The 24,000-nt window shown below is 46.6% G+C and overlaps 1 protein-coding gene across 1 annotated transcript in view; it reads left to right on the top strand.

Annotated features, from left to right (window-relative positions):
* Positions 1–24,000, top strand: part of ATXN7L2 (ataxin 7 like 2) — a 31,420-nt gene that overhangs the window by 6,641 nt on the left and 779 nt on the right. Inside the window, exons 3-10 of the mRNA XM_030221890.1 lie at positions 4,079–4,183; positions 6,316–6,514; positions 6,864–7,180; positions 8,290–8,372; positions 8,849–9,081; positions 14,937–15,105; positions 16,004–16,125; positions 16,697–17,468. Coding sequence (XP_030077750.1) covers positions 4,079–4,183; positions 6,316–6,514; positions 6,864–7,180; positions 8,290–8,372; positions 8,849–9,081; positions 14,937–15,105; positions 16,004–16,125; positions 16,697–17,468 — 2,000 coding nt within the window. The remainder of the gene's footprint in view (positions 1–4,078; positions 4,184–6,315; positions 6,515–6,863; positions 7,181–8,289; positions 8,373–8,848; positions 9,082–14,936; positions 15,106–16,003; positions 16,126–16,696; positions 17,469–24,000) is intronic.

The raw sequence follows: 24,000 nt of genomic DNA, 5'->3' as shown, positions 1-24,000 counted from the left end.
CCTTGGGGGATGTGGGGGAGCCTTCTCAGTGCCTCTGGTCCAGGCTTGACCATAGTTTCAGTCATTTGAGGCAGGCACAGACTTGGGACATCTCCAGGGCAGTACTTTTTGTGAGTCTGATTCTGACCACTCGGTGTCTAAGGAGGCACCAGAGGTCCTCTTGGAAAATTTAGATCTGGCCTAAAAGCCTTCTTATTTAGTGATGCCCACAGCCCTTGATCCTACCATTGCTGGTCCAGACTATCTCTCTAATCCTCTTTCCTATGATGTGATGGACTTCTTTTCCTACTGTATTATATGTATTCTGTAAACCGCTTTGACGAGCATTCTAAGGGCGGTATATGAAATACCATTAAACTTGGAGGGTCCCTTGGTGGGGCATAATCGAATGGGGTGCCCCAGTTTTCTTGAGGGCGTCCTCGCAGGACGTCCCCGCGATGTATTATCAAAACAAGATGGGCGGCCATCTTTTATTTCGATAATACAGTCGGGGACGCCCAAATCTCCACATTTAGGTCGACCTTACGGATGGTCGTCCCCAATTTTCGGCAATAATGGAAACCGAGGATGCCCATCTCAGAAACTACCAAATCCAAGCCCTTTGGTCGTGGGAGGAGCCAGCATTCGTAGTGCACTGTTCCCCCTGACATGCCAGGACACCAACTGGGCACCCTAGGGGGCACTGCAGTGGACTTCAGAAAAAGCTCCCAGGTGCATAGCTCCCTTACCTTGTGTGCTGATCCCCCCCCAAAACCCACTCCCCACAACTGTACACCACGACCATAGCCCTTAGGGATGAAGGGGGGCACCTAGATGTGGGTACAGTGGGTTTTGGAGGGCTCACATTTATCAACACAAGTTTAACAGGTAGGGGGGGATGGGCCTGGGTCCGCCTGCCTGAAGTGCACTGCAGTACCCACTAAAACTGCTCCAGGGACCTGCATACTGCTGTCATGGAGCTGGGTATGATATTTGAGGCTGGCATAGAGGCTGGAAAAAATATTTTTAAACTTCTTTTTTTTGAGGGTGGGAGGGGGTTAGTGACCACTGGGGGAGTAGGGGGAGGTCATCTGGTCATTTAGGGCACATTTTTGTGGCTTGGTCGTAAAAAAAAAAGGACCAAGTCGGCCAAGTGTTCGTCAGAGACGCCCTTCTTTTTTACATTATCAGCCGAGGACACCCATGTGTTAAGCACGCCCCAGTCCCGCCTTCGCTACGCTTCCGACACGCCCCCGGGAACTTTGGTCATCTCCACGACAGAAAGCAGTTGAGGGTGCCCAAAATCGGCTTTCGATTATGCCGATTTGGGCGACCCTGGGAGAAGGACGCCCATCTCCTGATTTGTGTCGAAAGATGGGCGCCCTTCTCTTTTGAAAATGAGCCCACTGGTCTTCCTTCAGACCCATCCCCTCCACATGAAAGGATGAAGTTGCCTCCAGAAGTGCTCTCCTTTTTTGATTTTGTACAGGAGATGGCTAAGTCCTTTTCATTTGATTTAGAAGCTGAGGATAAGCCCAAGGCTGACACGTTGACAATTTTCCAGTTGAACCCCCTCCCAGGAGGCTGTGATAGTGCTCGTGAGCAGAATCCTTAAGCTTGTACACGTGGAGACCCCCTGGGGCTGAATTCGTTCAGCTGTTGCAATCAGACTGAGGTGGGCCTGTATGGTGACGGTGGGTGGGAAGGCTTCTTCAGTAGACGTTGGGGAGTGTTTCCCATGCCAGGCTCCGTTGGATGATGCGACAGTGACAATACTCATTCCTTCTGTCCTCACAGAACACCTGCTGTAGGTGAGTAACTTTGCTTTTTTGTAATTTCTTTTAGTTAGTTATTTGGATTTTGCTCACACCTAGTAGCTCAAGGTGAGTTACGTTCAGGTACACTGGGTATTTGAATTTACTGTGTTTGAATCTACTGTAACTGTATTGTTCTTGTGTGTATATTACTACTACTACTATTTAGCATTTCTATAGCGCTACAAGGCATACGCAGCGCTGCACAAACATAGAAGAAAGACAGTCCCTGCTCAAAGAGCTTACAATCTAATAGACAAAAATAAATAAATAAATAAAGTAAGCAAATCAAATCAATTAATGTGTACAGGAAGGAAGAGAGGAGGGTAGGTGGAGGCGAGTGGTTACAAGTGGTTACGAGTCAAAAGCAATGTTAAAGAGGTGGGCTTTCAGTCTAGATTTAAAGGTGGCCAAGGATGGGGCAAGACGTAGGGGCTCAGGAAGTTTATTCCAGGCGTAGGGTGCAGCGAGACAGAAGGCGCGAAGTTTGGAGTTGGCAGTAGTTGAGAAGGGAACAGATAAGAAGGATTTATCCATGGAACGGAGTGCACGGGAAGGGGTGTAGGGAAGGACGAGTGTGGAGAGATACTGGGGAGCAGCAGAGTGAATACATTTATAGGTTAGTAGAAGAAGTTTGAACAGGATGCGAAAACGGATAGGGAGCCAGTGAAGGGTCTTGAGGAGAGGGGGTAGTATGAGTAAAGCGACCCTGGCGGAAGATGAGACGGGCAGCAGAGTTTTGAACCGACTGGAGAGGGGAGAGGTGACTAAGTGGGAGGCCAGCAAGAAGCAGATTGCAGTAGTCTAAACGAGAGGTGACAAGGGTGTGGATGAGGGTTTTGGTAGAGTGCTCGGAAAGAAAGGGGCGGATTTTACGGATGTTGTAAAGAAAGAAACGACAGGTCTTGGCAATCTGCTGGATATGAGCAGAGAAGGAGAGAGAAGAGTCAAAGATGACCCCAAGGTTTCGAGCCGAGGTGTTTACTTTCCTTTATTATTCTCCAGTTTTACAGTTTTTCTTTCGCTCTTAGTTCTCCAGTTTTGTATATGAACCCAATTATGTAACTGATTATGTATATTGTAATCCTATTTATTCTGTGTAAGAAAACCGTTTACTGTTAATCTTAGTCAATTACATAGTAACATAGTAGATGACGGCAGAAAAAGACCTGCATGGTCCATCCAGTCTGCCCAAGACAAACTCATATGTGTATACCTTACCTTGAATTTGTACCTGTCCTTTTCAGGGCACAGACCATATAAGTCTGCCCAGCAGTATTTCCCGCCTCCCAACCACCAGTCCCGCCTCCCATCACCGGCTCTGGTACAGACCTTATAAGTCTGCCCTCCCCTATCCTCGCCTCCCAACCACCACCCCCTCTTCCCCCCACCTGCTCCGCCACCCAATTTTCAGCTACTCTGCCTAGAACTATAAATGCCTAAATTACATTTTATTTGAGTATAAACCACGTAGATAGTGTATCAAAGGAACTTGAACCTTAACTGAGGAGAATTGGAGGGAGGGGCTTGGAGGGGATGCCCTTGGTTCTGTTGAGGCAGGGAAGAGGGGAGAGCATGAGTGATTGAGGATGGGCACTGAAGGGTAGGAGTTGCAGGAGGTGTGAGTAGATTAATCCTCAGATCTTCCCTGATCTACGATCACACCTTCCTCCCCTCTAGTTCTCATTTTCTTTCCCTTCTGGTCCTCCTACCTGGAATCTGTTTTCCATGTTTGTCCTCTGAGCTTTTCTCTATTTCCCTCCCCTTCCCAGTACCAATTACTAAGATTCTCCCTCCCTCCCTCCCTCCCCCCCCCCCCCCCCACCCTGAAAAGGACCAAATAAATTGACTGGAGACATCTCATTGCAAAGTTTTAGTTTCTTGTCTTATGTAGCTTATGTTATTTTTAGATTTTATTGTATTTCATTACGACATTGAAGATCTTAGGATCCAGAAGTGATTAAGAATAATAAGTGAAATGAAACCTCAAACCTTCGACTGACTTCTACTGATATTAGGCTTAAAATATTTGTTCTTATATTTACCAGTACTTTAGATGCAGGAAAAGAAAATAAGTATGAAATGATACATGAACCATATATTATAATGTTGTAAGTTTTTATTTTTTGAAGCTGGACTCAGTCTCAGTACGTTTTTTCCACCTCTGCCTTCCTTTGCTGGGAACATCAGTGGGCCCATTTCAAGTGCGTTTGTTCTGGGGCAGAGAGACATTGAAGGGTCTTTGCACTGCTTTCTGTCTCTTGACGTTCTTTTCCTTCTTCCAGACATGTCTATTTTTGGCCACTGCCCTGCACACGATGACTTTTACCTAGTGGTCTGTAACCAGTGCAGCCAAGTGGTGAAACCTCAGGCTTTCCAGAAGCATTGTGGTAAGTCAGAAATTGCCTCTAGCAGTGTCTTTTCATTTTAAAATCTCACCTTGCTCCTAGGCTGGAAGGAGCAGGGATTAGGTCAGTGGCCTGTCAGGATTTTCTTTGGATTGTGCATTCAGAAGTTTTCCTTCTGCTACAACAGTTCAATTGGTGCCACTGAACGGGTAGAATGTGGTTGCCGCCACTGGCTAGCTGAATAATGGTGATATGTAGTCAGTATGGGCCTGTTAATGACGATATTCAGCGGCACTCCTCCCCCTCCTCCCATGCAGTAAATACTTCGCCCCATCCGTATCCTTTCTTTAACCTACTCTTTGCCTGTCGCTTTAGTTTTTCTGTGAATGAAACTGACAGCTATCCTTTAATATTTTGTAGTTCCTTTCTGTTCTGTTTTAATTTCTGAATGTAAACCGCTTTGATTTGCTAGTTAGCAAAGGAGGTATAGCAAATCTTTAGGATTCTGCATGGAATCTTGCTACGCTTTAAGATTCTTGAATCTTGTTACGCTTTGGGATTCTGCATGGAATTTTGCTACTCTTTGGGATTCTGGAATCTTGCTATTCTTTGGAATTCTGCATGGAATTTTGCTACGCTTTGGGATTCTGCACAGAGTCTTGTTACTCTGGGATTCTGCATGGAATCCTCTTACTGTTTGGGATTCTGCATGGAATCTTGCTATTTGATATTCTGCATGGAGTCTTGTTATTCTTTGGGATTCTGCATGGAATCTTGCTACTGTTTGGGATTTTGCATGGAATCTTGTTATTCTTTGGAATTCTGCATGGAATCTTGCTAATGTTTGGGATTCTGCATGGAATTTTGTTACTCTTTGGGACTGTGCATGGGATCTTGTTACTCATTGGGATTTTGGAATCTTGCTACTCTTTAGGATTCTGCATGGAATCTTGCTACTCTTTGGGATTCTGCATGAAATCCTGTTACTGTTTAGGATTCTGCATGGAATCTTGCTATTCTTTGATATTCTGCATGGAGTCTTGTTATTCTTTGGGATTCTGCATGGAATCTTGTTATTCTTTGGGATTCTGCATGGAATCTTGCTGTTCTTTGAGATTCTGCATGGAATCTTGTTATTTGGGATTCTGCATAGAATCTTGCTACTGTTTGGGATTCTAGATTTTTGCTATTTTTTGGGATTCTGCATGGAATCTTGTTATTCTTTGGAATTCTGCATGGAATCTTGCTAATGTTTGGAATTCTGCATGGAATTTTGTTACTCTTTGGGACTGTGCATGGGATCTTTCTACTCTTTGAGATTCTGCACGGAATCTTGTTACTCTTTGTGATTCTGCACGGAATCTTGTTACTCTTTGGGATTTTGGAATCTTGCTAGTCTTTGAGATCTTGCCAGGTACTTGTGACCTGGATTGGCTACTATTGGAAGCAGAATACTGACCCAGTAGGGCAACTCTTATGTTCTTAGTGAGGGAAAGGGGAGATGTTGGGCCATCTGGCCATGGAGAGGGCCTTAAGGTACCCAGAGGGTGGGGTGTGGGGGGAGGCACACTTCTAAACGTTTGCCTACAGCAGTGTTTCCCAGATCCAGCCCTGGAGTACTCTCTTGCCAGTCAGGTTTTCAGGATATCTACAATGAATATGCATAAAAGAGATTTGTATATAATGGAAGCAGTGTATGCAAATCAAGTTCATGCATATTCATTGTGGATATTCTAAAAACCCGATTGGCAAGGGATACTCAGGGACTGGACTTGGGAAACACTGGCCTAGAGCATCAGATACTTATACGTTAGGGGTAGGGCTAATCCATAAGTCATTTTGAATATTCTCCCATATGATGTTAGGCAGTAAGCAATGATGTGTGGGTACTTGGGAGAGAGGAAAACGGATGGATATTAGTTTTCAGTAGTAGGGAGTGTGGGTTTTTGGTCATGACCTTTGCCCTCCTGCTTTTCTTCAGTGTGCCTATGGGGTATTTTAAGATACCTGTTTTTCTTTTATCCTGGTATGAATGTGTAGGTATCTCCTGTTTTTGTTTTTTTTTAGCTGGCGTCCTTTATTATTGGTATTTTAGGTCTTTGTAAAGCACATTGATCTGGTAAACCTAGGTAGTATAATCAAACAATAACAACTGAAACTTTCTGTGTTTCCAGAAAGAAGACATGGAGCTCTGAGTAAGCTTTACAGTCGTGCACACCCCACCTCCAGCTCACGGCGGGATCAGGTGTTGAATGGGGAGACTCCTGTCTGCAGGAGGCACGGAGGAAAGCCTCCGAGGGAGAGAGCGCATGGCACCCGAATAAGAACCCTTGAACCTGAAAGGCAGGAAAACCCACCAAAAGAAAATGTACGGTAAGAAAAAAGAGGAATCCCTGTATCATTCTGCAGGAGGGGCTCTGGAATTAGGAGGGAAGTAGTTTAAGGAAGTCGCATTTATCACTGTAATATGTCTACATGTGTCAAATAAAACCGAATTTGGAGTGAAACATGTTGAAATAAGGCAGTTGGCCTGAAGACGAGGATTAGTCTCTAATATCTTAGTTCATATGTCAGGTAGGTCTGGTTATGACAGCCCAGTGGGACTCAAAGTAATTATGTGCTTTGAAACGTTAGTTGTAGTTTTTAAGTTTAGTCAACTCAGCTATGACTGATTAAAAGCAAAAACCCTTGAAACATCTCTGAACAAACTTTCTGCTTACAGTTTGTTTATGCCTGTCGTAAACCTGGAGAAAATACCAAGCCTCCCAAAGCCGGCTGGACACGGTTTCAGACTAAACTCCAAACCCTCCACTTTGCCCTTGTCAGGGTTTCCTCTGCTGAGCTCGCAAGAGAAGTCTCCAAATGAATGCCTTGAAGCAGCCAAGTTCGATGCCAGTGCAGAAGCATCAGTGGCAGCCAAGCCCGGTGCTGCTGTGATGCTGGATGGCCTGCAGAGGAAAGCAGAGTGTTTTCCAGCATCACTCGATAAAGGGACTAGTACGAGCAAAAGTGCACAGAGATATCAGAAGAAGCTTTCTCGTGAGTCTAAAGGATGGGGTGGGGATGCGCTTCGTAGCTCTTAATGTGTGAGCTGGAGGTAACATGATCATACAGTGGGCGGAACGGTGTGGATCTGCACCTTCAGGGGTCCGAGGTTACCCAGTTCTGTTCCAGGCGCATGCTCGCTTTTTTTCTTGTAGCGATGTCCTTGCATTAGCCATGAAGCTCTCCACAGTCATCTTTAGACACTTTCCGCCCGATATTCAGCCAGAAGTGGGCACTGCTTTGACTGCTCGTTGCTTGCATTCAATCCACATATTTCATGGCAGGCCATTTCTGGAGACCAGCATTGGGTTTTTCAACGCCGGCTAGTGCAAGTTGAAATTCAGACTTAACCGGCCATGTCTGATTTTTATGTGGTCTTATTCGCCTGGTTAAGTTCTGAATATCGGGACTTAACTGGTCATGACCCTGGAATGCCCCCAACATTGCTGGCTTTATTTTCAGCGGTTGTAACCGGTTAAATGCCACTGAAACTGACCGGTTATCTGCCGAGATGCGAGTTAACCTGTCGGTGGCCATTCCCAGCTGGTTAACTCATGCTGAATATTGGCCAGAGATTTTTTGTTTGAGTCTTTTTGCAGTGGCGTAGGAAGGGGGGGTGGGAGGGGCGGTCCGCCCGGGTGCACGTGCTCGGGGGGTGCCGACCCCGCTGGTTCCCTGCTCTCTCTGCCCCGGAACAGGTTACTTCCTATTCCGGGGCAGAGAGAGCAGGGAACCAGCTGGGCCGACGCAGCTCCGAGTGACGTGCACTCGGGGCGGATCGGCCCTCCCGCAGGTACGAATGCAGTCCGGGGAGGGGGGTCGCCCCATGCTGCACCTGGGGGGGGGGTGTGCAGCGGCGACCCGCCCCGGGTGCCATTAGCCCTCGCTACGGCACTGTCTTTTTGTGTGATCTAAGATGCTGTTTGAGTAACCAGAATGGCTGCTGGACATCTGCTTTGTGAGAGATGGGCTGAAACCCAGCAGGAGAAGAGTATATATTTACTGCATGTCCATCCCTGATTGAGAGATGCTATGGATTATTTCTGGGTCTATGCCGGGGCTCAGAAATATGTTTTGTTATGTCTTCTCCTTCATCTCTGCAGGGAAGGAGTGTGATCTGAACAGGCAGTGTGGGGTCATGAATCCAGACACCAAACGAGTCTGCACTCGCTTAATCACTTGCAAGGTATTGTTGGATAGGAGGTCTCTCTCCAGTAAGCTGCCCTGAGGGGACTGCCATGTTTGTTACAAGGGAGGGGGGACAGAGACTCAGTGGCGTACCAAGGGCGGGGTGGTGGGGGCGCTGGAGGGGTGCAGAGAGCAGCCGTGTGCCTGTCTGCTTCGCTGGTTCCCTGCTCCCTCTGCCCCGGAACAGGTTACTTCCAGTTCCGGGGCAGAGGGAGCCAGTGGAGCCGAGAGCCGCGTGGCTGCTCCCAGCAGCCAAGAATGCACCCGGGGGGGGGGGGGGGGGGGGGGGAGGTTGATGCGCTGGGGGGTGTCATGTTGCACCAGCGATCTACCCCGGGTGGCAGACAACCTAGGAACGTCACTGCAGAGACTGGCAATGACCAAAGTCACAGGCACAGAAAAAGGAAACAGGAGGGGCAGATGGAGGGGAGGAGCATTTTCTAGATCCTTAACCTCATCTTGGATTTCTTGTAGATTCATTCTGTGCATCAGAGGCGTGAGGTCCAGGGACGAGCAAAGGACTTTGATGTCTTGGTGGCAGAATTGAAGGCCAATGCCAGAAACCGTGAGTCTTCAAAGGAGAGCAGTCTGGAGTGGAAGGACCCTGTCGGTGAGCGCCCGTTACATGAGGCTTCAGCACTTACATCTGCGGCATATCTGCCCAGTCCCGCTACCTGCCAATTGAAGCCACCACATGCGCCTCACAGGTAAACTAACAGCACAGCCCACATCAACCCTTAATGTGCCGAGTCTCTGCCCTGTGCGGTTCCAAAGTTTCTCTGCCTTAGCAAATCCAAACGAGCAGGTCTGCTGGAATACCAGAAGTAGTTCAGAGAAATCTACTTAGAGCATTTTGTGGGAATTTCAACAGCAAATGTAATTTAAAAAGGTGGACAAAGAAATCTCCTGAAAAAAAAAAAAAACAGGTGGAGGAGTGTGAAGAAGCAGCAGACTCAGAAAACAGGAACTAGTGGCATTTCTCAGTTGGGCTTCTCCTGCAGGTAGGTCAGTCAGAGGAAAACAGAAGGAAGGAGTGAAGGGGAGAGAACCACAGCATTACTACGAAGCATGCAAAACCAGTACAGATAGGCAGAGGAATGGTGGTCGATAAATGGTACGGCCTGTTCAGTCTGCCCATCTACACCAGTTGCTTATCTCTATGGTCCTGTCCTCTCCCTTTCCGATCCTCTGCGTTTGCTCCGCAATCTTTGTCTCCATCACCTGCACTGGGAGGCTGTTTTATGCATCCACCACCCTTTCTGTAAAGACTAGCAGTTAAGCCTGTAAAAACTGGCGAGTACTGCAGCCCTCCTCTCTCCCCTAGCCTCACCCCGTCCACCGATCCTCCCCACTATATCCAGCAACCCTCCTCTTTCCCTTGGCCTCCCCCCTCCCTCCATGTCCAGCAACCCTCCTCTCTGCCCTGCTCTCACCCCATATCCAGCAACCATGCCCTCTCCCCCTGCCCTCCCCCCATGTCCAGCTACCCTCCTCGCTGCCACTCCCTCCCCTCTCCGTGCCGGGCCCCCTGCACTGACCTGACAGCGCCTCTCACCTCCGTGTGAAAGCGCTACAGGCAGCAGCAGATCAACAGGACCCAAAGCAGACCAGAACAAGTAAAGTCAGAAACAACACAGTTTATACCTAATTGTTCAGCCATCCTTAGGGTTCACCTTTGGGTTTAAAAAGCAAAACCATGTGCATGTAAGGACCGGATAAACAAATTAAAACAAAGTTTAAAGCAAATGCCCTTAATATGTAATACTTGGTAGCAATAATGAAACAGTGATGGAATATTCACATAGCAGCCTGAGCCAACAGATTTATTTTTCACTGAACATAATTAACTTTGTATGAACTTGGTGGCTAACAGTGTGCTGAACTGGACAGTGTTGCCACATTCAAACTGACTCTGGACAGAACTTCTGCATGAAGGAAGCCCTTCCCTCATTATTCAATAGCTCTCTGTGAAATAGTAGTAATAAAAAAGGCAAGTGCATTTTTATAATATACCACTGCAATTCACAAAACAAAAGAAGCAAGTTCCCACATGCCATCTTTTTCTTTTGATGTAGGCACAGGAAAAAAAAGATGTTAAATGATCCTGGGTTTCAACCTAATTAATGTTTTTTTTTTTTAATTGTATTTATAAATAGTAAGTCTGATTGTTAAAGCACCTGATTCTCATAACATGATGTCTGTTTTGGTGGCCCGTTACTAGGTGAAAAGATCTCTGCACAAATGCAAGTGGTCCTTATAACCAGCCCCTCCAAATGGCACAATGATTTACAATTTAGAACTAATTACTCAATATATCCCTGTGCAGCTCCTAGTCATGGTTCTCCACATTTCACATCTCGTGAGCAGCACTAAATCCAAGTTAGACTCCAGACCTGGGACTTTACTTGCCACACTGTAGACATCAGTATGTCCAGCTTTCCAGTTGTTACCCTGCATTCCAGTTTCTATACAGATGTTTAATATTTTAGTTACCTCAGGGCTTTATCCATTCATTCATGTTGATCTCAGTTGAAAGCTCTGTTCTGGAAAAGTTGGGGAAAAGTCTCTTCTTTGTGGTGTTGTAGGTCTAGACAAGAAACACAGGTTACTGAGAACATGTTAAAATCAACAATACCATAATTAGGATGTACTGCTATGGATTTTACAGCCTGTCTCACTGACATAGACTACTCAATAATTACTGTGGATTCTTTTGGATTCGTATTAGATAAATGAAACCTTTATTAGAGGTGCTAAAATCTACAGTGATTAACAGAAGCGGAACAAAAAGGGGGAGCACGAAAGGAGGGAAGTAGAAAGATTGAGAGGGAGAGAACGGGAAGGGGAGGGGAAGGGGGTGCAGCAGGAGAGGGAAAGAAAGGAAAGTGGGGTGTTGAAACAGGAGAGAATGGGGAATGTAACATAAGAATTGCCATGGATCCATCCAACCCAACAGTGGCTGTTCCAGGTGGGACCCATTTTTGCACTTCTCATCCAATTGTACAGACCCCCTTTAAACCCAGCTGTGCTTTCCTTCACCACGTCTTCTGCAGTCAGTTCCACACCTTGACTGTTCCTTTCTCCAATTTTAAAATCTGCTAGCTCGGTAGTCGGCAGTCTATGGTTCAGCGTGTGACACTTTTTCCAGTTTAAGTCCTGGCTTTTCCAACAAGCCTTCCCCTCTGCTTAACTGGACGTTGCTCTCGGCTCCCTCACTGTGACTAAAGACCTAAGACTTAGTCCCTGTTGCCTTTTTATCTATTATTGTCTCGTTTTTGTTGTTTCTTTTGAATGCATGGTTGTCTTTTCTTTCCTATCAACCAAAGTAAATTTTTTTCTACGTGTTCTACCTTATTATTTGATATTATAAAGTGCTGTGAACTACTGGCTAGAAACGGAAGTATAGCAGGTCTTAATAATTAAATAAATGAATAAATGCATAAGATCATGATTTCGTAAATTACTAAACACTTTTCTGTTTCAAAAATGTGTTGTTATGCATTAATAGTGAATTGCTAAGGCTAAAAGCCCACCTTTTAACTCCTAACTGTTTTATCATTCCCACCCTTAGTAATTCCCTTATACCTTATTTGTCCTGTTTGTCTATCTTGATTAGATTGTAAACTCTGTCTCCTACAGGTGTAGTATACAGTGCCTTGTACGTCTAGTAGCGCTATAGAAATGATAAGTAGTAGTAGTTGGCCAGTCTCTTATGTGTTTAGTTTACAGTATTGTATTTGTCTAGTAGTACTAATGAAATTATTAGTAGTCATACTAGTTGAATAGGGACAGTCTCATGTTTTGTGTACAGCGCTGTATACAGTCTGTGCCAGAGCCAGTGGTGGGAGGCGGGACTGGTGGTTGGGAGGTGGGGATAGTGCTGGGCAGACTTATACGGTCTGTGCCAGAGCCAGTGGTGGGAGGCAGGGATAGTGCTGGGCAGACTTATATGGTCTGTGCCAGAGCTGGTGGTTGGGAGGCGGGGCTGGTGGTTGGGAGGTGGGGATAGTGCTGGGCAGACTTATACGGTCTGTGCCAGAGCTGGTGGTTGGGAGGCGGGGCTGGTGGTTGGGAGGCGGGGATAGTGCTGGGCAGACTTATACGGTCTGTGCCAGAGCCGGTGGTGGGAGGCAGGGATAGTGCTGGGCAGACTTATATGGTCTGTGCCAGAGCGGTGGTTGGGAGGCGGGGCTGGTGGTTGGGAGGTGGGGATAGTGCTGGGCAGACTTATACGGTCTGTGCCAGAGCTGGTGGTTGGGAGGCGGGGCTGGTGGTTGGGAGGCGGAGATAGTGCTGGGCAGACTTATACGGTCTGTGCCAGAACCGGTGGTGGGAGGCGGGGCTGGTGGTTGGGAGGTGGGGATAGTGCTGGGCAGACTTATACGGTCTGTGCCAGAGCTGGTGGTTGGGAGGCGGGGCTGGTGGTTGGGAGGCGGGGATAGTGCTGGGCAGACTTATACGGTCTGTGCCAGAGCTGGTGGTTGGGAGGCGGGGCTGGTGGTTGGGAGGCGGAGATAGTGCTGGGCAGACTTATACGGTCTGTGCCAGAACCGGTGGTGGGAGGCGGGCTGGTGGTTGGGAGGTGGGGATAGTGCTGGGCAGACTTATACGGTCTGTGCCAGAGCTGGTGGTTGGGAGGCGGGGCTGGTGGTTGGGAGGCGGGGATAGTGCTGGGCAGACTTATATGCTCTGTGCCAGAGCCGGTGGTTGGGAGGCGGGGATAGTGCTGGGCAGACTTATACGGTCTGTGCCAGAGCTGGTGGTTGGGAGGCGGGGCTGGTGGTTGGGAGGCGGGGATAGTGCTGGGCAGACTTATACGGTCTGTGCCAGAGCCGGTGGTGGGAGGCAGGGATAGTGCTGGGCAGACTTATATGGTCTGTGCCAGAGCCAGTGGTTGGGAGGCAGGGCTGGTGGTTGGGAGGCGGGGATAGTGCTGGGCAGACTTATACGGTCTGTGCCAGAGCCGGTGGTGGGAGGCAGGGATAGTGCTGGGCAGACTTATATGGTCTGTGCCAGAGCCGGTGGTTGGGAGGCGGGGCTGGTGGTTGGGAGGCGGGGATAGTGCTGGGCAGACTTATACGGTCTGTGCCAGAACCGGTGGTGGGAGGCGGGGATAGTGCTGGGCAGACTTGTACGGTCTGTGCCAGAGCCGGTGGTGGGAAGCGGGGCTGGTGGTTGGGAGGTGGGGATAGTGCTGGGCAGACTTATACGGTCTGTGCCAGAACTGGTGGTGGGAGGCGGGGCTGGTGGTTGGGAGGTGGGGATGGTGCTGGACAGACTTATACGGTCTGTGCCCTGAAGAGGACAGGTACAAATCAAAGTAGGGTATACACAAAAAGTAGCACATATGAGTTTATCTTGTTGGGCAGACTGGATGGACCATGCAGCTCTTTTTCTGCCGTCATCTACTATGTTAGTATAGAAATGATAAGTAGCAGTAGTAGTAAATGTTCTAGGATTTGCCTGGTCTTCTTTAATTTGTAAACCGCTCTGAACTGAAGTGACTAGCACGGTGTAATGTAATGGAAGATTGGCACGTGGCTGTGCTCCCTGTGTACTTACATTTTAGTTGTATACTTAATTGGTGCCGTTGGGTTTAATTTCTTCTTTTGCTTTTATCATACATTTCCTTTAGTGCTTATCATATTGTTTTCCAAAGAACGGAGAGTGTATATTAAGTGTGGATAAAATGACCATATCCCGCAGTAATAGATAGAGGTAAAAAAAATCTGTGAGATGAAATGGACCCTACCTTTGAAATGCTCCAGTAAACATAACAAACTCAAACGTATCTTACAAGAAAATGCGTCCTGGATGTAGGTCCAGACCATGCCTCTGGATGAACTGAGCGTGGTTCAGCCGCTTGATTTAATCTGTGCCGTGGGGCTATGGGGTCGTTTTACCAAGCTGTTGTAGCAGTGGGGACCCTTTTACCACAGCAGGTAAAAGCTCCTAGAAAAGACACGGCCTTGCGGGGGGGGGGGGGGGGGGGGGGGGAGGGCAGATACCGCCACCCATTGATTACCACCAGGTTAGCGACGCGCTAGAAATTTCGGAATTGGTGTGCGCTGCTATGCATACCACACAAAACCTCTTGGCATGTCATAGGTGCCGACCCCTGTGCTAGCTGTTACTTTTGTGACGTGTCCCCTGAATCCTGTTACTGTTTGAAGGGATAAATACACATTTTCATCTTGCTGTTGATTTGTAAACCTGTGTTATAACCTCTCTCAACTGGCTGCTGTCCAAGCTGAAGAGCCCTAATCCGTTTGGCCTTTCTTCATAGAGAAGCCGTTCCATCTCCTTTACCATTTTTGTCGCTTTTTCTAGTTCAGCACACAGTATTCAAGGTGGGGTCACAGCATGGGTCTAATCAGAGGCATTATTTTATCACCCGTTTGTTTATGAATAATTGTTCACATTCTGTTTGCTCCAGGGATACCTGGGGGGGGGGGGGGGAGCAGGACTGATAGGGCAGATAGAAGGAGGAGAAGGATGGGGGAGAGGAGATGGAAGTGCAGAATGTGGCTGGAGATGTTTTTAACCCTTTCTACTCTTGCAGGATTTCCTCGGACAGTGACTTTGAGCAGGAGGTTCCCTCACCTTGTGAAGCAGAGACTGGGCTTCTCCACCTTTTCGCCTGTCCCAGCGAGGAGAGCGAGGAAGAAGCTCCAGATGAGTTGGAGAGGCTGGAGTGCCCTTACGTAAGAAGACCGCCACAGCCGCAGGCAGTAAGTCTGTCTCCAGTGGCAGGACTCAGAGCGAGAGCTCAGTAATAAGACCGAATCGGCATGTGATGAGGAAGGAAGACATTTATGAATAGATTTATCAGTCTACAGGGTTTGGCCCATCATTGTTCAGGCTGTAGTGGCTGCTGTGGGGTTTCATTTTTTTTTTGTTTGTTTACATTTGTACCCTGCGCTTTCCTACTCATGGCAGGCTCAATGCGGCTTACATGGGGCAATGGAGGGTTAAGTGACTTGCCCAGAGTCACAAGGAGCTGCCTGTGCCTGAAGTGGGAATCGAACTCAGTTCCTCAGTTTTTAGTGCTTAATTTATAGACAAACTGTGCAGGGGGAGGAGATGAGCCAGGGACTGGTGTAAACTCACACACAAGCACACGCTCTTCTGAGAACGCTCTCCCAGGGTGATCCCCTTCCGTGAAATTGTCTGCCAGCTGCCTGCAAGGACGGATTGTTCAGCCCCCGCCTGGCTCTGAAAATTGAAAAGAAGTGATGGAGTTGCATTCTGGGCCAAGCATTTATTTAGCTGTACTTGCTTGACATGCTGTCAGAGGGCAAAGCATAATGCTTTAAGGCACAAGAGAACAAGGAAGAAAGAATTGGAGGGGGTGGGGTGGGTGTCATAAGATAACAGAAGAGTTAGTAAAACTGCAGAGTCCCAGGTATGGCCAAGGTCTCCCTCAAAAGTGAGACTAAAAAGCCAGGTTTTGAATGTTTTTTTTAAATTTTGGCTGGGACATTTCAGTGCATTGTGGGGAATAGACCACGCTGGAGTCCCTAGAAATCTCCAGGTGAGGTAGGGTGGGCTGCCAGATAATGTATAATGAAAAGAAATCAAGCCCTGCACATGCTGACATGAGTTCTTCACTTTATTTTTCCCTGACAGCACTGTACTTTTGGGAGCCGGCTTGTTGGCCTGGGATGTTATTTGTTTAATAGACGATTTGACCGCTTCTGTTCCGCATTCAGTTCCATGTTGGAGCGGCACTTGAGTTCTCATATGTGGAAGTAAGTTTCTGTATCATCAAAATTTGTGACATATATGAAGTTACATGTGCTTGCTGTCACCAGGCAAGAGGGTCCCACTCCTCCCTCTCTGTAAACAGAAGAAAGATTATTTGGGACGGGTGGTTTTGGCAGGTGCTTGACAATCTATAAGCAAAGCTGTAAAAGAATCATACTCCAGACTCCGTTCCTTTTATCTTGCTGCACCATATGCCTGGAATAGACTTCCTGAGCCGGTACGTCAAGCTCCAGCTCTGACTGTGTTCAAATGTAAGCTAAAAGCCCCCTGTTTTGATGCTGCTTTTAACTCCTAACCCTTACTCACTTGTTCAGTACCCATGTTTTATCATTCCCACCTTAATATTTCCCTTATCTCTTGTTTGTCTGTTCTAATTAGATTGTAAGCTCTGTCGAGCAGGAACTGTCTCTTCATGTCCAGTAGCGCTATAGAAATGATAAGTAGTAGTAGTACTAGTCAGACGCACCCGTGTAGCTCAAACAGGTAATCAAATAAGATATGAAATAGGAGAAAAGCGTTTTCTAATGTATTTTTGTGTTTGCTTGGAATATACAGAAAAATACCTCCAGCAGCTGACCTCCAAGTTCCCTCAGTACCACCATCTGCTCACCCAGGATGCTCTCTTGCCCACAGTTCTGAGAACGTTTACTCCTCTGCTCCTGCCAACACTGCAAGAACCCCGTCTTCCTGCATCGTTAAGGAAACAAGGACTTGTGCTGAAGTGAGCTATGCGGCCTGCTCTCCCCATGTAGCTGCTGCATGCAGCCAAGCAGACTGCACGGGTGGGAGCCAGGCCATAACCTCTCCTCTCCCAGCCAACACCCCCTCTCCCTCATTCAGCAAACTGCCTTCCACCAAGTCCAGCCGCGCCTCCAGGGGGAAAGAAGTGGACAACCAGGACACTGAAGCTTCTCCCCGAAAGCGCAAACTGTCTTCCAACCCCTTCCACAGCTCTTTACACCACAAAAGAAACTGTATTATGGATCCAGGGAAGGCCTCATCCTCTCCTTCAAAGACTCAGTCTTCCTCAGAACATGCTGTAAACGGAGTCACTCCATCGGACACCAGACTCAAACGAACAGAGTTTGCTGACTCTCGGGAATCCTCCCAGCAGCAGCTGGACAACCGTGGAGAACCAGCCAGCAAATCTAAAGCTCTACAACTGAACTCTGTACCCGAAGAGGACGGGAAGACGAGGAAAAGCCTTACCACATACTACCGACCAGAGAAGCCAAAGCACTTGTCTGCAGCCAGCATTGGCTTCTCAACTCGCAGGAAGAAAACTGTATCTTTGCTAGGATTCGAAGAGAAACAAAACACATTGAAGGTAAAATCCTCACCCCCTTGCCAGTCTTCACAAACAGTAATTTAGAAACCCTGTCCACACTGAGGAAAGAAGGTTCAGTTTCTGCCGTGTGCTCTTTATGTTGCTGAATTAATAGGTTAATGTGGGTTTTAAGAATATGATATTTATATACCATTTACATATTCAGGTGCAGTAGGTATTTCCCTCTCCCTGGAGGACTCACAATCTGCATTTGTCCTGAGGTAATGGAGGGTTAAGGGACTTGCCCATGATCACAAGGAGCTACTGTGGGATTTGAACCCAGTTCCTCTGGTTTATGGACTTCTCCTCTAGAAATTTGTCCAAATCCCTTTTAAATCCAGTTATGTTAAATGCCTTTACCTAATCCTGTTAACACCAAATTCCTCAGCTTGATAGTTTATCGAGTGAAAAATACTTTCTCCAATTTGTTTTAAATCTGCTCCTTCTTTGTTACATGGAGTGTTCCATAGTTATCGTACAGTTTTGAAGGTATAACTAATCGTTCCTTTTCATCTTGGCTGTACCATCCTTTACAAATGGGCACTGGGCATTATGCCCTCCTGCCAGCAGATGGAGGTAGAGAAACTGATCTTTCCCTGTGACATCACCGGTATAACCTGCTGGTGCTCACTGGAAAATTCCAGTATTTCTGTACTTTCAGGAGATTGTAGGTTGTTCTGGCTGGTGCTCCTGGTCCCTGGCCTTGCTCTCAGCTCTGCAGGGTGTGGCCACATAGCTTGGTTGAACCTAATGGCCAGCGCCCAGGTTTCTAGATCCTCTGACCGGACCTGGTAGAGCATGGAGTCCTGCTCCATTGCCCCCAGTGTCCACTTGGTGAGGTGCTTGGTTCAGCACTGTGGGGCCCTGCCAGAGGGGGTGTGGGTCCTTATCATCCCCTTTTGTTGCGTGATTGCATATGTGACCTCTTCAGTCCGCCCTGTTAGCTCACTGGTCTCTGGTCTCTTAGGACTTCAGTCACCAACTGCCCCTCCTTGCCAGAGTGAGGCGCAGTTTGGACTGGGAGGACAGCCCAGTCATCATCTTTGGAGAGTCATACTGGGACAGACCAAAGGTCCATCAAACCCAGTATCCTGGTTAATCCAGGTCACAAATACCTGGCAAGATCCCAAAACAGTAAACCAAATTTTATTCTGCTTTTCCTAGAAATAAGCAGTGGATTTTCCCAAGTTCATCTGAATAATGGCTTATGAACTTTTCTTTTAGGAAATTATCCAAACCTTTTTAAACCCTGCTAAGCTAACTGCTTTTACCACATTCTCTGACAATGAATTCCAAAGTTTAATTACAGGTTGAGTGAAGTAATATTTTCTCCATTTTGTTTTAAATTTACCAATTAATAGCTTAATTGCATGCCCCCTAGTCCTAGTATTTTTTGAAACGAGTAAACAAGTGATAGTGGGGCTGGGATGACTTCCCTATGAAGAAAGACTAAGGAGGCTAGGGCTTTTCAGTTTGGAGAAGAGACGGCTGAGGGGAGACATGATAGAGGTATATAAAATAATGAGTGGAGTGGAACAGGTGGATGTGAAGCGTCTGTTCACGCTTCCCAAAAATACTAGGACTAGAGGGCATGCGATGAAACTACAGTGTAGTAAATTTAAAACAAATCGGAGAAATTTTTTCTTCACGCAATGCATAATTAAACTCTGGAATTCGTTTCTGGAGAATGTGGTGAAGGCTGGCAGAGTTTAAAAAGGGGTTAGATGGTTTCCTAAAGGACAAGTCCATAAAGCACTACTAAATGGACTTGGGAAAAATCCACAATTCCAGGAATAACATGTATAGAATGTTTGCACGTTTGGGAAGCTTGCCAGGTGCCCTTGGCCTGGATTGGATGCTGGGCTCGATGGACCCTTGGTCTTTCCCAGTGTGGCATTACTTATGTAGTGAAGGCGGTTAGCTTGGCAGAGTTTAAAAAGGGGTTAGACGGTTTCCTAAAGGACAAGTCCATAAACCGCTACTAAATGGACTTGGGAAAAATCCATAATTCCAGGAATAACATGTATAGAATGTTTGTACGTTTGGGAACCTTGTCAGGTGCCCTTGGCCTGGATTGGCTGCTGTCGTGGACAGGATGCTGGGCTCGATGGACCCTTGGTCTTTTCCCAGTGTGGCATTACTTATGTACTTATGATTCACATCTACCTGTTCCACTCCACTAAGTATTTTATAGACCTCTATAATATCTGCCCTTAGCTGTCTCTTCAAGCTGAAGAGCCGTAGCCGCTTTAGCCTTTCCTCTCTGTACCTTTTCTAATTCCACTATATCTGTTTTGAGATGCTGTGAAGAGAATTGCACATAGTCTTTGTACGTTATGAAAGAGTAAACAATTGATTCACGTTTACCTATTCCACTCCATTCAGGAGTTTTTAGACCTCTATCTTATCTCCCCGAGCTGTCTTTTCCAAGCTGAAGAACCCTAACCTCTTTAGCCTTTCCTCATATGAGAGGCATTAATCATTTTGGTTGCCCTTCTTTGTACCTTATTTAATTCCACTATTTCTTTTCTGAGACACAACAACCAGAATTGCACACAATACTCAAGGTCGTTGCTATGTTCCTTTGTGAAGCATTACAAAGTAGATGTGTTTTATATTTATGTTTACTCTAGAATGTGCTCACCAGTGCTCATCTGAAGTTTGGTAGGGCCATCATTCAGGGAACCTTGTCTTCCCCCAACCCAGTAAATCTGCTTGGGTCCATCCCACTTGCTCAGAATGGTATGACCCAGATGAAAAGGAAAGTGAAATTATGTGTTACTCGTTAATTTCCTTTCCTTTAGTCAGGCTGCTTCATCTTGGGACCCTCCCTCAGAAGACTAAGGCCTGGGACTCTCGGGTTGCTCTGCTTTCTCTTCCGTACAGTAAAAAAAAGAAATTTGAGCGCCATGTCTTGTGGTGTTGATGCGCATTTCATGATAGCTGCAGGGGTCAATGGAGCATGGGTGTGCTTTACAAAGGGACCTTGTGCTGCTTTTTGGCAGATGCATACTGGAATTTTCTATTGAGCACCAGCAGGTTTATAACAGTGATGTTACTAGGAAAGATCAGTTTCTGTACTTCCATTTGCTGGTAGGAAGGAATAATGCCATCATTCAGGATGGTACGACCTGACTAAAGAAAAGAAAATTAACAGGTAAGACATAATTTTCCCTTTTCTATTTACCTAGTTCACCCTGCTCATGATTTTGTAAACCTGTATCATGTGTCTCTTGGTCGTTGATTGGCAAGGTTCAGGATCATTGGGGCCTGTATGCAAATGCTAGAATCCTAAAAATAAGATGGGAGAGTTAAAATATATAGCACTAAATGATAAGGTAGATATAATAGGCATCTCAGAGACTTAGTGGAAAGAGGACAATCAATGGGACACTGTGTTAACAGGGTACAAATTGTATCGCAATGACAGAGAGGATCAAATTGGAGGGCAGTTGCACTATATGTTAAAGAGGGAATCGAGTCAAATAAAGTAAATATTCCACATGAAACTGATAGCAGTGTGGAATCATTATGGATAGAAATTCCATGTGTGAAGGGAAGGAGTATTCTTGTAGGGCTGTACTACCATGATTAAGAAAGCTGGCACATTGGGCAACACTGTAATAATGGGTGATTTCAATTACCCCAATATTGACTGAATAAATGTTACATCAGGGAGTGCCAGGGAGATTAAATTTCTAGATGTAATAAATGACTGCTTCTTGGAGCAACTGGTCCAGGAACTGACAAGAGGGGGAGACATTTTGGATCTGGTCCTTGGTGGCATGCAGGGCATAGTGTGAGAGGTGGCGGTGTTGGGTCCCTTGGGAAACAGTGATCATAACATGATCAAGTTTGAGCTATTATCTGGGATGAACCCTCAAAGGAAATCTACTTTAGCTGCATTTAATTTTCGAAAGGGTGACTATAATAAAATGAGGAAAATGGTTAAAAAGCTAAAAGGATTGGCTGCTAAGATTAGGACACGTGGAGAGGCATAATGAACGGGGCGCCCAAGTTTTCCTGAGGACGTCCCCGTGAAGGGGCGGGAAAATCCGTATTATCGAAACAAGATGGGCATCCATCTTTCGTTTCAATAATACGGTCGGGGACACCCAAATCTCAACATTTAGGTCAACCTTAGAGATGGTCGTCCCCAGTTTTCGGCGATAATAGAAACCGAGGACGACCATCTCAGAAACGACCAAATCCAAGCCATTTGGTCATGGGAGGAGCCAGCATTCGTACTGCACTGGTCCCCCTCATCAACCGGGCACCCTAGGGTGCACTACAGTGGACTTCAGAAATTACTCCCAGGTGCATAGCTCCCTTACCTTGGCTGCTGAGCCCCCCAAAACCCACCACCCACAACTGTACAACACTACCATAGCCCTAAGGGGTGAAGGGGGGCACCTACATTTGGGTACAGTGGGTTTGTGGTGGGTTTTGAAGGGCTCACATTTACCACCACAAGTGTAACAGGTGTGGGGGGGGGGGGGGGGGGGAGGGGATGGTCCTGGATCCGCCTGCCTGAAGTGCACTGCAGTACCCACTAAAACTGCTCCAGGGACCTGCATACTGCTGTCATGGAGCTGGGTATTACATTTGAGGCTGGCAAAAAATATTTTTAAAGTTTTTTTTATGGTGGTTGGGGGTTAGTGACCACTGGGGGAGTAAGGGGAGGTCATCCCCGATTCCCTCCGGTGGTCACCTTTTTGAGGCTTGGTCGCAAGAAAAAAAATGGACCAAGTAAAGTCGGCCAAGTGCTCGTCAGGGACGCTCTTCTTTTTTCCATTAACGGCTGAGGGCGCCCATGTGTTAAGCATGCCCCAGTCCCGCCTTCGCTATGCTTCCGACATGCCCCCGGGAACTTTGGTCATCCCCACGACGGAAAGCAGTTGAGGACGCCCAAAATTGGCTTTCGATTTGGGCGACCCTGGGAGAAGGACGCCCATCTTCCGATTTGTGTCAAAAGATGGGCACCCTTCTCTTTCGAAAATAAGCCTGTAAATCAGGCGTGGATGTTATTAAAAAATACCATCTTGGAAGCCCAACCAGATGCATTCCACGTATTTGCAAAGGTGGAAAGAAGAGAAAACATCAGCCAGCATGGTTAAAAGGTGAAGTGAAAGAAAAGGTTGACCTTCAAAGAATGGAAAAAGGACCCAATGAGCCATTCACTCAATAGATATTGATATAATTGAAATCTCCCATTCTTACTGTTCAATCTGCATGGAGACACATTTAACCATATCTCTCTATATAAAAGGCAGCACCAACGTTCTAATGAAGCCTCCAGCCGGAAGTGTGAAGCGGCAGAGATATCCGGTTTCCCCATGAATGTCTGCCCCGCCCTCGCTCTCTCTGTAACACAGTGAAGGAAAACACAGCACAGCAGGACATCGCTCTCTTTGTAACAGTGAAGGACTGGGGGTGGGGGGCAGAGAGCAGAGGGGAAGGGAGAAAGGGCAGAAGGCAGGGACACACACACTCTGAAGAAAACCTTGCTAGCCCCCGTTTCATTTGCATCAGAAACGGGGCTTTTTTACTAGTGAGTAAATATTTAGTTTGCAATGATCAAAGTTTTTGTTTATTTTTTGTAACTTTATTTTTTTTAAATTTCCGGAATGGGTAAGTTTTTATATATTGAACTTTCATGTAGATATTTTTGATCTTTGTATTTTGTAATGTGCTTAGTTCTTCCTTGTGCGTACAGAGTAGAATATAAGGATTAAATTAAAACTAGAACTGGCCAAAAAGTCTCCCTCCTGGAACTGGATAACATGGCAACTCTGTAGTTATAGATGATGTACTTTGTGCAAGAATCTGGATAGCCACCATCCTAGTGCTAGACTGCTGCCTGCGTATTTTTCTAATTATTTAATTAGAATTCCAATTGGGCTTCAGCAAATGAGAGAGCTATATCTTTGGACTTTCAAGTGAATCTCTTCCTAAAGATGGTTTATAAAGCCTAATAAAGAAATAATGTGGTGCTAATTTCTTAACAGTACTTTGCTAATGATTATGCTAATTCCCTACAGGCTAGGAAAACCTGCTCACTACCACACAGCTTATATAGGTACAAGCACTGGGGAGCATGGGAAATAAAAAAAAGAAACCCCCCCCAAAACCCTGAATGCTTAGATTCCCACTAGCATATACCATCCCGCCAAAACAGACTGTAGGAAATGGTAGATGTTTAAACTAGGAAGATTTAAACTTGAGATTCAGTTTTAAACGTTGTAAAAAGCAAAAAGATAAGGGTCAGACCCCCTCACCTGTGTTGTCTAGTAGAGGTCGACCGAAAACCGAATCTGCGGCTCAGTTTCGGCTGGAACTGGAACCACTCCACCCCCACCACTGCAGCTGCAAGGCAGCCTCTCCCCGAAAGCTCACCACTTCACTCTCCACCCACCCCCATAGGCCCTCCCAAGGCCTAACTTGTAAAGGCCCTTGTGGCCTAGTGGTGTCTTTGGGGCAGAAGCATCCCAAATTGCCCCTGCTCCCATCGGCTGTGCTGTAACAGTGGCAG

The sequence above is a fragment of the Microcaecilia unicolor genome, chromosome 12, assembly GCF_901765095.1.
Source record: "Microcaecilia unicolor chromosome 12, aMicUni1.1, whole genome shotgun sequence".
NCBI classification, from domain to species: domain Eukaryota; kingdom Metazoa; phylum Chordata; class Amphibia; order Gymnophiona; family Siphonopidae; genus Microcaecilia; species Microcaecilia unicolor.
The sequence above is the reverse complement of the archived record's forward strand: the minus strand, read 5'-3'. Positions and strand labels throughout refer to the sequence as shown.